The sequence below is a fragment of the Ctenopharyngodon idella genome, chromosome 5, assembly GCF_019924925.1.
Source record: "Ctenopharyngodon idella isolate HZGC_01 chromosome 5, HZGC01, whole genome shotgun sequence".
Lineage (NCBI taxonomy): Eukaryota > Metazoa > Chordata > Actinopteri > Cypriniformes > Xenocyprididae > Ctenopharyngodon > Ctenopharyngodon idella.
The window spans coordinates 33,405,025-33,420,767 of record NC_067224.1 but is presented as its reverse complement, the minus strand read 5'-3'; the positions used below and the strand labels follow the sequence as shown (position 1 = coordinate 33,420,767).

At 36.4% G+C, this 15,743-nt stretch overlaps 1 protein-coding gene across 1 annotated transcript; it reads right to left on the bottom strand.

Moving 5' to 3' along the window:
* Window positions 1-2,089: 2,089 nt before the first annotated feature.
* slc6a4b (solute carrier family 6 member 4b) lies at window positions 2,090-15,584 on the bottom strand. Its single transcript, XM_051895492.1, has 13 exons — window positions 14,970-15,584; window positions 13,682-13,816; window positions 13,338-13,557; window positions 10,979-11,117; window positions 10,743-10,877; window positions 9,907-10,010; window positions 8,599-8,726; window positions 8,323-8,435; window positions 7,514-7,645; window positions 7,189-7,288; window positions 5,567-5,667; window positions 3,289-3,456; window positions 2,090-3,141 (listed from the first exon to the last, which is right to left on the bottom strand). Exons 1-13 carry the CDS (start codon window positions 15,187-15,189, stop codon window positions 3,061-3,063), a joined length of 1,776 nt encoding a protein of 591 aa, XP_051751452.1. The 5' UTR covers window positions 15,190-15,584; the 3' UTR covers window positions 2,090-3,060.
* Window positions 15,585-15,743: the final 159 nt, after the last annotated feature.

Genomic DNA, 15,743 nt, shown 5'->3' with positions numbered 1-15,743 from the left:
TTAAATCTGTATATTTGTTAAATAATAAAATTCTGAATAATAGACCCATGGTGAAATGCTCCATGCTTTTAGATTCCCAAATCCCTGATTTTGAAAAAAAAAAAAGAAAAAAATCTGTCGAAACCTTTTGACCTAAAATATTTATTTGAAGTACCACTTTAGAAATTTAAGTTAATATTTCAATAATTTAATAACATATTTGCATGTTCACGGTTCTCTGATGTTGGTTAATGATTACATTACATGCTGGGAAAAAAACAAGTAAAATAATTCCATATATATTTTTTTTATTGCTAGTTCTAGGTTGGACCCCCTTTTGCCTTCAGAACTGGCTTAATTCTTCATGGCATAGATTCAACAAGGTGCTGGAAACATTCCTCAGAGATTTTGGTCCATATTGACATGATAGCATCCCTCGGTTACTGCAGATTTATCGGTTGCACATCCATGATTTCGAATCTTCCTTTCCACCACATCCCAAATTTGCTCTATTAGATTGAGGTCTGGTGACTGTTGAGGCCATTTGAGTATAATGAACTCATTGTCATGTTCAAGAAACCAGATTGAGATTATTTGAGTTTTGTGACATGGCTCATTATCCTGCTGGAAGTAATCATCAGAAGATACACTGTGGTCCAAGGAAGGAACAGTGGAGAACCGGTGACAGGGTCATGGACGGCCAAGGCTCACTGATGCACGTGGGGAGCGAAGACTGGCCCATGTGGTCTGATCCAACAGACGAGCCACTGTAGCTCAAATTGCTCAAGAAGTTAATGCTGGTTCTGAGATAAAGGTGTCAGAATACACAGTGCATCGCAGTTTGTTGCGTATGGGGCTGCATAGCCGCAGACCAGTTAGGGTGCCCATGCTGACCCCTGTATCAGAACTGGACCACGGAGCAATGGAAGAAGGTGGCCTGGTCTGATGAATCACGTTTTCTTTTACATCACGTGGATGGCCGGGTGCATGTGCGTCGCTTACCTGGTGAACACATGGCAGCAGGATGCACTATGGGAAGAAGGCAAGCTGATGGAGGCAGTGTGATGCTTTGGGCAATGTTCTGCTGGGAAACCTTGGGTCCTGCCATCATGTGGATGTTACTTTAACACGTACCACCTACCTAAGCATTGTTGCAGACCATGTACACCCTTTCATGGAAACAGTATTCCCTGGTGGCTGTGGCCTTTTCAGCAGGATGATGCACCCTGCCACAAAGCAAAAATGGTTCAGGAATGGTTTGAGGAGCACAACAACGAGTTTGAGGTTCAAATTCTCCAGTTCTCAATCCAGTCGAGTATCTGTGGGAAGTGCTGAACAAACAAGTCCAATCCATAGAGGCACCACCTCGCAACTTACAGGACTTGGTGCCAGATACCACAGCACACCTTCAGGGGTCTAGTGGAGTCCATGCCTCGATGGGTCAGGGCTGTTTTGGCAGCAAAATTGGGACCAACACAATATTAGGAAGGTAGTCATAATGTTATGCCTGATCGGATATATATATATATATATATATATATATATATATATATTGTATATATAGCTTTTCATCAACTCTTCATGAACTTTAGTTTGGTAAATCCTGCATTAGATTTCACTATGGCCTCAACTTCACCTCATGAAACACTGTTATTGCAGGTCACATACAGTTTGTCACTCACTAGCCTTTTCCATGCAACTCTTGGTCTTTCATTTTGGTAATTAACAGAGGAGCACAGAGCCTGCAGCCCTTTTGTTAGGCTCCTCTGTAGTTGAATCTGAGGTCCACCTCTACTCCAGTCGCCTGCACTGAAGCCTTTGATCCATTCTGCGGCCTCTGCTAGAAGTGGCTGAATGTGGAATAGCATTATCTTTTCTCTATTCTCTCACCCCATACCTGAAACTGGCACAACTGAGCCGCGTTTCCCAGAGCTGCGATTGGTGGCGATTGAAGATCTAGTCTTTAATAAAACATCTCATTTAAATGCCTGACACAATGCTGTTCTCTTACCCCTTGTGTGTTTACAGATGCTGGATACTGCAGCTCAATGCAAATCAACATGTTAATTAAGGCGCAACAGTGCAAGGCTGTTCACACTAAGAGAACGAAGGTGGGAATCACATACAAATCCATAGTACTGGATGGGTAGATACGAATATTCAGTACAGCTTTATTATTTTTTTTCAGACATATATACAAGCAAAACTCTCTGCCACAACCTACAGTGCAGACATAGTATATGAACCACATTTTCAACTATCCATAATAAGACATTCATAGCAATTTAGTATTTGGTCCCATCCAGAGTTCAGTAACATCCTCAGTTCTTTATTTGGAAAAAATGGGGGAAGAAAATTAACACGTTACACATAGCTAGGATTTGGGCTCAAATTCTGTTAGAGAATGAACATTTCAAACAGTCATGTAGTGTTAGTTCCAAATGAGGAACAGAAAAAAACCTTATTTTTGTCATTTTTCCTTTTCTTGGTGAGGCACAATATCAATACAGGTTTAACAAAGTTTTGACATAAAGTAGCTACAATATTTAGGCAGAGTTAAGGCAGAAAACACCATAATGATTAAATCTTGACAATAGTTATTTCTTAAAAAAAAAAAAAAAAAAAAAAAATGAGCGAGAAATGTATATGAAGTTCTCTGTTCTCATTTTCTCATTGGCTGAATTTCTCACAATGAGGTAATCTCACTTGCATGTATGTCAAAAAACGTTCTGTGACCTGGAATGTATATATGACTTACAATGTAAAAAATACCACTGAACTCTTCATTTTATACGTAAACCTTAAATTAAAAAAAGAACATCAACCATTTGTAAATTGCACAGCATGTTAAATAAGGGACTTTAACTTAAAGTGAACATGAGTTTTCATTTTTTTATATTAAATCTAATTGTACATCACTTTCAAATAGATCATTCTTGATTGGTGATTTCAAATGGACAAATCCCTGAAACTATGCCAAAGTTGCTCTTTACCCTTATAATAAACTCTTAGTTTGCTGTGGACACATGTAACCCACTATATGTGGCCTTTTTATGCACATTGTGTTTTTCTCTCAGTGGTCTAAGGTACAGGACTTAACCCCATACTGTCAGCGTGGATATCTGGCAGTGTTCTCTCCGGTCGCAGACATACAGCAAGGCGCTGAAATTGTATTAAAAACAATGTGTGAATAATTTTACGCATTTTTACAATTTAGTAGACTCCTCCTGAGATATATAATGTAAGGATGTTTTTCAAGGGGGAATCTACCAAGTGGAATAACTGTAATGACTCACAGGCATGTCTCACCTGTTTAAGAGAGCCTGGGGTCCACACGAGCTTGTACACCATGTATATGGGGATCCATATGAAGGAGGAAGCTCCAATGACAAAACCAACCGTGATGCTCCAGTCTGGGAACTTGTAGTCGAATAGCGTGAGGGGTTGAGGGTTCAGCAGTGAGCTGATAATAATGTACTGGAGAAATGAACAGGAAAAAAAAAATTTAGTGACCCCACTATTAAAGTCCCCATGAAATCAAAATGGACAATTCTTTTTATGGAATATTGCAGTATTCGTTATAAATCATATATCATTTTAAAAATACATGTGCTCTCATAATCTTTAACCAAAATAACTTCCACTCAAGAGCGAAATCTCTTTTCCTCTCTGATGTGTTTACTGGCGCAAGGATGGGATAACCTGTCACTCACATGACATCACAGCAATAGCAAACCACATCGATCCAATCAATTCCCTGACGGACAAAATCAAGTCCCGCCCTACATTTTTTCTTGTTTGAGAAGCCATTTCACTCGGATATACGTCACAACAGAGAAGAAAAGACTGACTTTGTTGACTTTAAAGTAGCATTTTGTACATACAAACAATATTAAAGGGGACCTATTATGCCCCTTTTCACAAAATGATATATAAGTCTCTGGTGTCCCCAGAATGTGTCTGTGAAGTTTCAGCTCAAAATACCCCACAGATCATTTATTATAGCTTGTCAAATTAGCCCCTATTTGGGTGTGAGCAAAAACATGCCTTTTTTGTGTGTGTCCCTTTAAATGCAAATGAGCTACAGCTCCCAGACCCCTTTTCAGAAGAGGGCGGAGCTTTAACAGCTCGTGCTTCATTCAGATTCTCAACAACAACAAAACTGGAGAATCTCACGCAGCCAAAATATCAGAAATTGTCAGTAGCACTGTTCAACCTTATATTTTCGAACCAGAATCGAACACTGATGGAGAGGCTTAGGAAGAAGTTACAACTTTTAGAATGAAACTGGACGGTTAGTGGATACATTTATGTAGTTGTTGTGGAGTTAAGTTGATTCAACTCATCGACTAGCATGTACCATCTTTTGTGCAAATCCAGACCCTCGTTTGTGAAGTAGTCCAGCTTAAATGAGTTGCGCAACACTTTACCAACTTTCTTCGGCACATTTCCTTCATAAAAAGAAATTCAAGTGGCTCAGATGCTCTTATGTTTGTTGGTACATCCAATAACTGAACATTTGTAATGTTTTTTTTTTTGGCGCAGACATTGTATATCTCCAGCTGCTACAGCGAGGAAACAGAATAGCGGAGTGCTGCGGCTCACTCAGGGTGGTATGCTAATAGGGCAGATCATCACTAGTCATGGGCGGGACGTCCCTACTCTTGCGTAAGAGTAGGAGGAAATCTGGAACCGCACATTTGGAGAGACTGTTTATGATTTATGGGGATTATAAAAAAAGAGTGTGTGGATTTTTACCATTATAGGCTGGTTGTTTACACACACTATGGACACAAATCTGTTCAAACACCTTATAAAAGAGAATTTTCCATAATAGGTCCCCTTTAAAACAGTGTCATTTGTTGATGCATCTTAAAAATTTTAAACATTAAAAAATTTCTTCAAATTATGCCATCATTTTAAGAGTCTTTAACAATGAATTCAGATTAGGATACTCTGTAGGTCAATGCATTCACTGTGTGAGTTCAGGTGGTTTGATATGTTTGAGAACATTCTTAGATTGAGGCTCTGATCTGATTATTTTATATTCAAAAGGTCCATATTATCCTGTAGACCTTACACATCCCTATGTGGTCTATGGAGACTGGAAAATTTTAGAGTGGTGGCCTTTGTGTCTTGAAGGAACAGTGACAAATGTCTTCTCTCCAGCATTTCAAATAATGTCCCAAACACTATCTCAGGAGATGAGACAGGCAGCCATTTATCATGTTTTTTAAAGAATGAAAAAAGTAGAACAGGAAAATTATGATTGTGGAAATGTCAGCCATGTGTGCCAGCTCAGGCCTGTTGGGATTAGCTGTGATGCATGCAGAAGTATCTGAAAAATATTAGGCTATAAGAGTGCATACAGTTTGACATTTGCAGACTGGGAATTGTGACCGTGTGGACAGGTAAGAGAATGACATTATAAAGGTAATAAGGGTGGAAAGGAGGTTGTGGGTGTTTAAATAGTTTTGAGCGCATGAAAGATGACTTTAACATTTCACCGGTCGTCACACTCTGCAGCAGTGACACTTCGCACATACTGTATTGAATGATAAATCAGAACATCTTTGTGTAAACTTACAGCAAGAAATGCAGGGCTGATGGCAACCCAACAAACTTTCCAGAACAATCCTGGAGTATATCCCAACATTGACTTGATATCATTGCTGAATCTGTTAATACCTGGAGAAAATTAAATAAATTAGTTTATTTATTTTATATATTGTAAATTTTGTTCATGCACACTTAGACATGATGTTTATATACCCAGCTAACATGAACATTCGTTCAGAGTTATCTGGTCTTTAATAATGTATGGAAGCTTGTTTCCGCCACTGAATAAAAAATAAAGTTAATTGCGACTTTTTATCTCACAATTCTGACTTTTTTTCTCACAATTGCGAGTTCACATTTAGCAATTGTGACTTTTTTTTCTCAGAATTACAAGATATAAACTCCTAATTGCAAGAAAAAAGTTTATATCTCGCAATTCTGACAATGTAACTCGCAATTGCAAGATGTAAACTTGCAATTGTGAGGAAAAAAGTCAGAATTTTGAGATAAAAAGTTGCAATTAACTTTTTTATTATTTATTTAGTGGCGGAAACAAGCTTCCATAATAATGTTCTAAAAACATTAGCACAAAAACATTATCTATACGTTTCTCAGAAACGTTTTAGTTGGATGTTCATCTTACATTTTTTAAATGTTACTACTTGTTTCAAAATGTTCACAGAATATTTTTACAGAATTTTCCCATAATGTTTCCAAAATTGAACGTTCCCTTAACATTCACATAACCAAGAAAAAACATTTTAAAACATTTAAAACCTTTTGAACATTCTACACCTTAGAACATATTTCTGTTTGCTGGGTATATAGTATACATGTTGTGAAATATTATTACAATTTTAAAATAGTGTTTTATATGTTAATATATTTTAAAATGTAATTTATTTGAAAGCAGCTTAAAGGAATAGTTCACTTTCAAATAAACATTTACTGATAATTTACTCACCCCCATGTCATCCAAGATGTCCGTGTCCTTCTTTCTTCAGTCCAAAATAAATTAAGGTTTTTGATGAAAACATTCCAGGATTATTCTCCTTATAGTGGACTTCAATTGACCCCAAACGGTTGAAGGTCAAAATTACAGTTTTAGTGCAGCTTCAAAGGGCTTTAAACGATACCAGACAAGGAATAAGGGTCTTATCTAGCGAAACGATCTGTCATTTTCGAAAAAAAAAAGTTTAAATGTATATGCTTTATAGGCACAAATGATCGCATCACAAGTGCTTCCACCAGAACGCGATTCCGTATTCTTCAAAAAGCTTACGCTAAATGTCCTACGCCTTCCCTATTCAACTTGCGGAAAAAACGGAACTGGTGTAGGACATTTAGCGTAAGCTTTTTGAAGAATATGGAATACTATAAGGAGAAAAATCCTGGAATGTTTTCATCAAAAACCTTAATTTCTTTTGGACTGAAGAGAGAAGGACATGGACATCTTGGATGACATGGGGGTGAGTAAATTATCAGGAAATTTTTATTTGAAAGTGGACTAATAATTTAATACAGCCAGCATAATGTTTTAATATTTTGTGGAAACTATGATACATTTTTCAGGATTTTTTGATGAATAGAAAGTTCAAAAGAACAGTATTTATTTGAAAGAGAGTTTTTAAAAAAAATAATAAATCTTACCATAAAACCAGGATACTGCTGTGGCCTCCAGAAAGACTACAGCTATAATTGAAGAACCAACTCCAAATTCTTCTAGTAACTTTACCACATATGCACCACCCTTGTGAGAAAAAAAATTCAATTATATGTATTTGGTGAAAACATATTGATTTTTGTATGTTTACTATATCCCAACTGTCCTGCAAGATATGTAATCAAATTCTATATTCTATATTATATACTCTATTATTATCATTTTGTGTTAAGATTCTAAAATATTCTTATTGTATTGGTAAACTTCATTGAACGCAGACAAACTGAAATCCAGAGGTTAATTGAAACTCACTTTAGTAAGGGTGCTGAGAGAGCCCAGAAAGCAAACAACCACCAGACCAAGAACAAACAGCTCTCTCCGATGGGACAGGACATCTGGGTACTCATCCATTACAGCCGTGATTATGGCCTCTAACCCACCGAACTGAGATAGGAAAGCACATACAGACAGAAAAAACCTATGAACACTCGAGCATATATTTATATTCATGTTTACAGCTTGCAAGGGAGAGCTGTATTGAAACCTTTCTTTCTTTTTTATTCTACTTCTTCACAATTTTCTACAATTCAGCTTGAGCTGTTAAATGTATAGACTTCAAACTGTTCCAACTGTTTTATAGATCATTTCAGATTTTGATGTGTTTCTATTGAAAACTAGGCAAGTTAAAAGTCTCACACTGGCTTCCATCAGCAGTGATGTCATTGTAGTAAATGCACATTGAATTGAGCATTTTCTTGCATGTATTTGCATATTGTAATTGGTATTCTCTTTCTTATGTCTCTTTTAACCATCTATAGCAAAGACAGTGTTGTGTATCGATTCTCATGCAACAGAAAACAAGATGTGTGCTGATTGTCCTGACTACAAATCTTAAGGCAGCTCTGATTCTACATTTAAGAATGCCTTTTTAAGCCAAAGCTTAAAAAAGTAGGTTTTACATAAAAAACTATTCTGTTGCGACCTCGGAAGCACTGGTATTTCTATCTGTCATTCGTTTTTCACATAAATTACAGTATATAATTTTACTGACTGCACATGCATATTTAGAATTTTTTTTTGTTTGTTTGTTCACATTTACAGGTATAATTGTATATACATACAGTGCTGTCCAATCCAAGCGTAATCATCATTACAAAGAAGATGATGGCAAAGAAAGTCGACCCAACCATGTTTGCGATGGCTTCTGGATATGTGATGAAGAGCAGACTCGGTCCTAGAGGAGGTGAGGAGTCGAAAGACAAACTTGAAGTAAAAGTAGAGATACTTTATATGTAAAACTAAATGTATACAGTATATTTGGTTTAAATTAGCACACTCATAGTAAATCTCAAAATAATTCAACTACAGTATTATGATAAGCAAAAGGGAAAACTCACCTTTGTCCTTGGCTACGTCCTCAACGTTTACATTTCTCTGTTCAGCCATATATCCCAGGACAGTGAAAATAACAAATCCTGACACAAAACTTGTCAGGCAGTTCACCAGACTGGTTACAATAGCATCTCTGTTACACAAACAAAAAGTAACAAAATTGACTATGCAAAACTCACCATGGGTGGTTTCTAGGGAGTTGCTATGCAGTTGCTCTGGGTGGCTGCTTATTGGCCCATTTTAAAAGAGCCCATGCCCAAGTCTGTGTGATATTCTTGTCCTTAGTTATTATGATCCCTTTAGATTGCACACGTGCCTGCCTACAGTCTTACAGTAGTACACAATTCAATTTCCCCTGACTCAACTATGCTGCCCATTCATCTCTTCAAACTGCCCATAATTCTCAGTTCTAATCTTGTTTTTATATAATTTACCCATGGGGCAGGGCATTTGTTTCAGTTCAACATATGATTCATCAGATCCCAGTTCATTCTGATGGCATTTCTCCTCAGTTAGTGGATACAGAGCCAAATGTAAATAAATGGCTCAGCTATAGATAGAATCAGAATTAAGAATGAGTGGGAATCACATTGGCCAGAATTGGCAGGTCTGTTTTGTTACTAATACACCACAGTGTATCACTTAACCATTGTTGTTCAGATACAACATACACCACCATTTGAGGTCAGTATGAAGAGATTAATACCTTTATTCAGCAAGGATGCATTAAACTGATACAAAAGTAACAGTAAAGAACTTTATAATGTTACAAAAGATTACTATTTCAAATCTTTTGAGCTTTCTATGCATCAAAGAATTTGGAAAAAGAAAATGTATCACTGTTTGCCCAAAATATTAAGCAGCGCAACTGTTTTCAACATTGATAATAATAAGAAATGTTTCTTGAGCACCAAATCAGCGTATTAGAATGATTCCTGAAGGATCATGTGACACTGAAGACTGGAGTAATGATGCTGAAAATTCAGCTTTGCCATCACAGGAATAAATTACGTTTTAAAATAGACGATATTTTAAAATGTAATAAACAGTTTTGTTTTCTGTATTTTTGATCAAATAAACAGTCTTGGTGAGCATTAGAGTCTTTCAAAAATATACAATTTTGAACAGTAGTGTGTGTTGTTAAAATGACAAAGAATTCATTTATGCATTCATGTATTAACTCAAACAAGGTGTAGTTATTATTTTTAATATCTTTAAAACAAACAGGAATAACTCATTGCAAATGCTGATGAATAGAAGATGTTGAGAATTCCAGTAGATCAACATAATGAAACTGAGGGTTTTGTCTGTACCTGTAGCAGTTATTGTTGAAGGGATTGTAGCTGGACAGGGCAAGCAGAACGCCAAAACCAGGACCAAGAGAGAAGAAGATCTGCGCAGCTGCATCTACCCATACCTACAAAGCATTAGATAATGTAAATGATGTGTGGCTACTGTACAAACAAAAACAAGGAAATGGCTCAAAATGTTGATTACAGCACGCGAGTAAAGCTTAGAATCATCTTATACTAATAATTTTTTAGAATTCCCTATATTTCAGTTGAAATTTAGGATGCGTTAGGAAATGATGAAGGCATTGACATAACAATATATAGGGAATAGGCGGTACATGCACACATCTGAAGATTTGTGTGAAGAGAAACGTTTGTGTGTGTGCATGAACGTGTATGTCAATGAGTATGAGAGCCTTTCATGATGGAAAAAAATTCTAAACCAATTACGCATCTCATTAGCCCCTAGTGCTTTATTTTTGCTTCTCATCACGGTTCTCTGCAGCGCTGCATCACCTTGCAAAGAGTCCTGGGCTTATACAGCAAAGATCACACGGCTAGAAATATGGAGATGCAGTTTACATATTGCCTTCATTGACCATTTATATATTCATTTAGTTATCATTTATTTTATTTATTGACTTGTCTCTGAATTTATGAAGAAATATGCCCTTTATAAAGTCAGTTCAGCTACTAGTGATTCATGAGTTTCATGTCCAAATACCTCGGGTGTTTTGCCTTCAGAAGATTATAGCAGCAGATTTAAAAGGGAAACAGATCCGTAAAGAATGTCTAATTTATCAATAAATCAGTGTTAGACAAAGGGAAAAGAGAGACTATAAGAGAAAAGCACTAACGCTGGTCTCCTGCAGTTTTTCCCATTTGGGATTGAGGTAGAACACCACTCCTTTCCACGCTCCTGGCAAGGTGGCACCACGGATCATAAGTATCAACAGCACTACGTACGGCAGGGTGGCAGTCACCCACACTACCTGAGAGAGACATAAGGATGAGAGGATGTGGAATGGGGTGATTTTTTTTTTTTCTCAGAAAAATAAAACATGTTTCATTTAGTTTTTAAGGACTCAGTAACCTTTCCTGAAGTCTTGACTCCTTTCCACAGGCTGAAGTAGACAATGGTGAAGATGAGGAAGAGGCAGAGCATGAGCTGCCAGCGAATGTATCCCACATTCCCAAGCCCAGATGATTCATGAACTGCCAAGACATTCCTCCTGTTTTAAGATGGATTTACAAAGGTGCAGTCTGAAAATATTCATTATTATGCTCTCAGTGACCTGAACCACAAAGCAGATGCATGTAATACTTCCGTGTACACAAGTTTACATGAATATATACTGCACTATAAAAAAGGAAAGGTTATAGAAAAGGTTCTGAAATGTAAGAAAGAAATGTTGGCGAAATATAAAATATGAAAGCAGTTCTCCCCAAATAGAATAGTTTTATAAATTATTTTGCAGTTATTTTGGATTAAATTTAGTCCATAATAGCCCAGTTTCACAGAGAGGTCTTAGATTACGCCAGGAGTAGGCGTTAGTTCATTTACCTCCGGTTTCACAGGCAAGGCTTAAGCCTAGTCCCAGACTAAAATGTATCTTAAAATATGTCGGTGCCATTGTTTTGTCTAAAGATGCACACCAGTAATGTTTTTTCTAAGGCGCATTTATAAAAGCTACTTAAATGCCCTAACTGAACTAAGGCCTAATCCTGACTTAATCTAAGACCTGTCTATGAAACCAGTCTTAAGTAGCTTTTATAAATGTGCCTTAGAAAAAACATTACTGGTGTTAATCTTGAGACAAAACAACGGTACTGATATATTTTAAGGTATGTCGTTGCAAGTTGCATTCAGTTAAACAGCTCAAACATGCATTTTAGGCTTAAAATTTTAGACTAGGCTTAAAGAGTCAGTTCACCCAAATATGAAAATTATCCTATAATTTATTCACCCTCAAGTCATCCTAGGTGTATACGATTTTTTCTTTTTTCAGTCAAACACAGTCAGAGTTATATTGAAAAATATTCTGGCTCTTCCAAGCTTTATAATGGGAGTGCAGAGTTTGAAGCCCAAAAAAGCACATCCATCCTCATAAAAACAATCCATATGGCTTCAGGGGGTTAATAAAGGCCTTCTGAAGCGAAGCGATGCATTTTTCTAAGAAAAATATCCATATTTATAACTTTATAGACTATAATCACTAACTTCCGGTAACATCTGTCCGCGCGTTCACGAGAGATTCGAGTTCCAGCGTATGACGTATGACACAGGTGTAGCAGAAGCTTAGGTGAGAGTAGACGCCTCTCGCTTTTCAAACAAATAGAGCTGGGCAACAAACTCAAACTCCTCAGACATTTCTCTTTTAAAATTTTCGTTTCAGTACGTCATGCGTCAGGTCAGAGTTCACTCTTCCACTAGAATCGACTTGCGTTCAGAGGCCAGTGATTCTAGTTTATAAAATTATAAATATGGATTTTTTTCTTTTTACAAAAACACCAGAAACACATTGCTTAGCTTCAGAAGGCGTTTATTAAACCTCTGGAGCCGTATTGGATTGCTTTTATGATGAATGGATGTGCTTTTTTTGGGCTTCGATATCTTGGTTACTGTTTACTCTCATTAAAAGCCAGAATATATTTTAATATAACTCTGATTGTGTTTGACTGAAAGAAAAAAATTTTTTATATACACCTAGGATGCTTGAGGGTGAGTAAATTATAGGATAATTTTCATTTTTGGGTGAACTAACCCTTTAAGTCTTGTCTGTGAAACCAGGCATATACTTACTATGCTAAGTCAATCCTTTTAAACACGACTAAAATCTATGTTTGCAGAGCAGCGGATAAAATGAGGAAAATAATGTTACAAAACTCTTTTCAGATTCACTCTGGTGACAGTGCTGGGTAGTAACTGATATTACTACCCTGATATATGTAATTTGGATTATATGATCAGATTTCAAATATTATATACTTGTAATTAGATTATATTATGTTACTCATAATCAGATTATAGTTACATTTTTATTGATTACATCATTCTTTAACATTCATAAAATGGCGTTAAATTATTAATAATTTATTGATTCTCACTAATTATTATATATATTATATATATTTTTAACAAACAAGTTAAGGATAAATTTAAGGTCAAAAGTAATCAAAAAGTAGTCAGATTATATTACCTAAAATGTGTAATTTAATAGATTACGTTACTAACTGAAGGTAGTAGTTATCATGTAATCATGTAATTTGTATTCAGTAATTGACTACCCAGCACTATATAGTCCACATTTGCAACATGTTCATCTATAATGCTGCCCCCCATCATTTCTTTTTGCTACATCTAGCCCTCATTTTCTTTTCCTCTCCTGCTTCCATCTTTCTTTCTCTGCCATATTTGCCTCCTTTCAGTGCAGACACTTACGTGCACTTACGTGTAAAACTCCTCGGCAGGTGAGCGTGAATAGTTTGTCCAGGTTACGTTATCTTTCCCGAAGTAGTTAGTGCAGTTTTCGGTGTTCCATTCATTATCACAGCTGGTCCAGGGCAGAGTGCTGCTGAACGAGGAGTAGAAGTAGAACAGAGCCCAGGCGATGATGGTGTTATAGTAGAAGGACACATACAGTGCAATGATGCAGATGGCGAAACCAATACCTGACAGGGAAGGGGAAATGATGTCAGTGTTTTGTTAATGAAATCTCTCAGTCTAATATAGTCTTTTTTGTGTCTTTTTCCATCTCTCTTTCTATGAGACAGAATTAGATGACATTAATCTTACCTTTAAAAATCGGGCAAATATGTTTCCATATGGATATGGCACCTGTTCTGTGAAACTGTCCCAGAGCTAACTCCATGTAGAAAAGTGGCACCCCACCGAATACAGCCATCAGGACATAAGGAATAAGAAATGCACCTAAAGAACAGAATTATAACAGGTCAAACTGTTTTTTTTTCCCCTCACAAAAATAAGTGAGATTAACAAGGAAGAATTTGCAGACTTATTAAAAAGACAAGTACTTAAATCCTCCATTAACTAAATGTTGTTCTGTAAGTTGATAAAGCCTGTTCCAATTCATATCATTAATAGGCTTCTTTAAAAAATGTGATGAGAAGAGATATGTTTATAGATCTGTTGTCAGACACTTGTTGATCTTAATATCTGCCCTGTTTAAAAATCATGAATAACTTTCACATGACTGATGCTTGCAGCTGGCAGTATCTGCTTCACAGGTGTTCTGAGGCAGGAGTTTAAATAAACAGAATTATAATAAGCATTATTTCATTTATTGAGAATATAAACAGAACAAAATGAAAATGAATCTGGTCAGTCTGTATCAAATAGAATGCACTGTATGAATGGATATCTGGTAGAAACATGGGAAACCATGTCATGTGTGAAAGAGAATGAAGAAGGAAAAAAAAAAAAAAAAACATTTTGCCCCAGATTTCAGTAACTTTCTACTTTAGGCTTGTTACATCAATAGTTTTTTTTTTTTTTTTTTAAATGACAAATATATTAGACCAAATCTTATATTCTTTCTTTCAGTTAGCTTATAAAAACATTGGGTATATTTTTCCCCTTTGATAAATAATTATTTGAAATTATATACACTGTAAAATAAATGTCATGATGATGATGGATAGAAACATTTTCAATAAATTTAATTTCTACTCGTTTTTAATGCTTTTCAAATCGATTTTTTTCAGAGTGGATGAAGAGGTTGTGGCTGCACTTTGATCACGTTGATTTTGCTTAAATTCTACACACCTACCTTTTCAGTTTTAGTAGGCTGAAAATGTTTAGTGTAAAAAATGTTCCTGTTTCTGTGCTTATTTGGTAGCTTAGTTTGTAAAACGCTTGAAATGAACAAAATAATTATTTCAGCACCGTGGACAGTTCATCCGCCCAATAACACTGACACTTAAAATCAGTTTCACTTTTTAAAGTAATAAGACACAATTTAACATTTTTTTTGTGACTGATTAGTATTGCATAATGTAATTGAAATTTAATGAAAGTATGAATACAAACTGTTCATAAAAGTAAAAAAAAAAAAAAATCTTACCACCGCCGTTTTGATAACAGATATATGGAAATCTCCAAACGTTACCGAGGTCTACCGCAAACCCAATAACTGATAAAAGAAAATCCATTTTTTTGCTCCATTTATCGCGGGATTCTGTCTGAATGATGACGGGCCCCGGGTTGCTGTTGTACCCGGCGTTGTTTGGAGGACCCGGGGCGCAGAGGTTCCCGTGAGCGATCACTTGCTCTTGGTGGGGCATCTTCGGTGGTCCGGTGGCTTGGCAAACTGCAGAAGTACTAAAAGACTACGTAAGAAATGGCTTTTGTGAGTTTTTCAAAATGTAAAAAGTAGTAAGAATAGTTTTTTGGATTATGCTCGACGTGCGGTCAAAAGAGTCTGTGCGGGGGACCGCAGCATGCTGCTGTGGTTGATTTCCCTGCTGGTGGGAGTAAGAGCTTCAGGATTAACCAAGAGTCCCCCACCTGAGCGCGAGAGCTGTGATCGAATGAGATTACACGCGGGAGATGCGCGCGACACCATCACTCACCCCTGACATCCCGCGCGCCCAGCACTGCTATCATTCAAATATAGACTTTTCCAAGAGCGCGCTTGAGTCCTCAAGAAATATTGCTCTATTTGTCAACGTAACAACGACAATATTATGAAGAAGAGGAAATAAAAGTATGGTCAATGTGTACTTTTAATGGAAATATTGCAATTGTTTCAGAAATACCATATATATATATATATATATATATATATATATAATTTAGTAAATGTAACACTTTCTTATTTCCCTCTGCTGGAATTAAA

Bases quoted from the DNA above. Each gene is read 5' to 3' on its own strand.
- slc6a4b (XM_051895492.1), bottom strand. From the start codon at position 15,189: ATGCCCCACCAAGAGCAAGTGATCGCTCACGGGAACCTCTGCGCCCCG. The intron at 8,436-8,598 runs GTGAGTTTTCCC...CACCTCCTCTAG, and splicing joins GGACGTAGCCAAGGACAAAG to GACCGAGTCTGCTCTTCATC. The intron at 7,646-8,322 runs GTATGTATATAC...TTCCTATCTCAG, and splicing joins CGCTTGGATTGGACAGCACT to TTCGGTGGGTTAGAGGCCAT.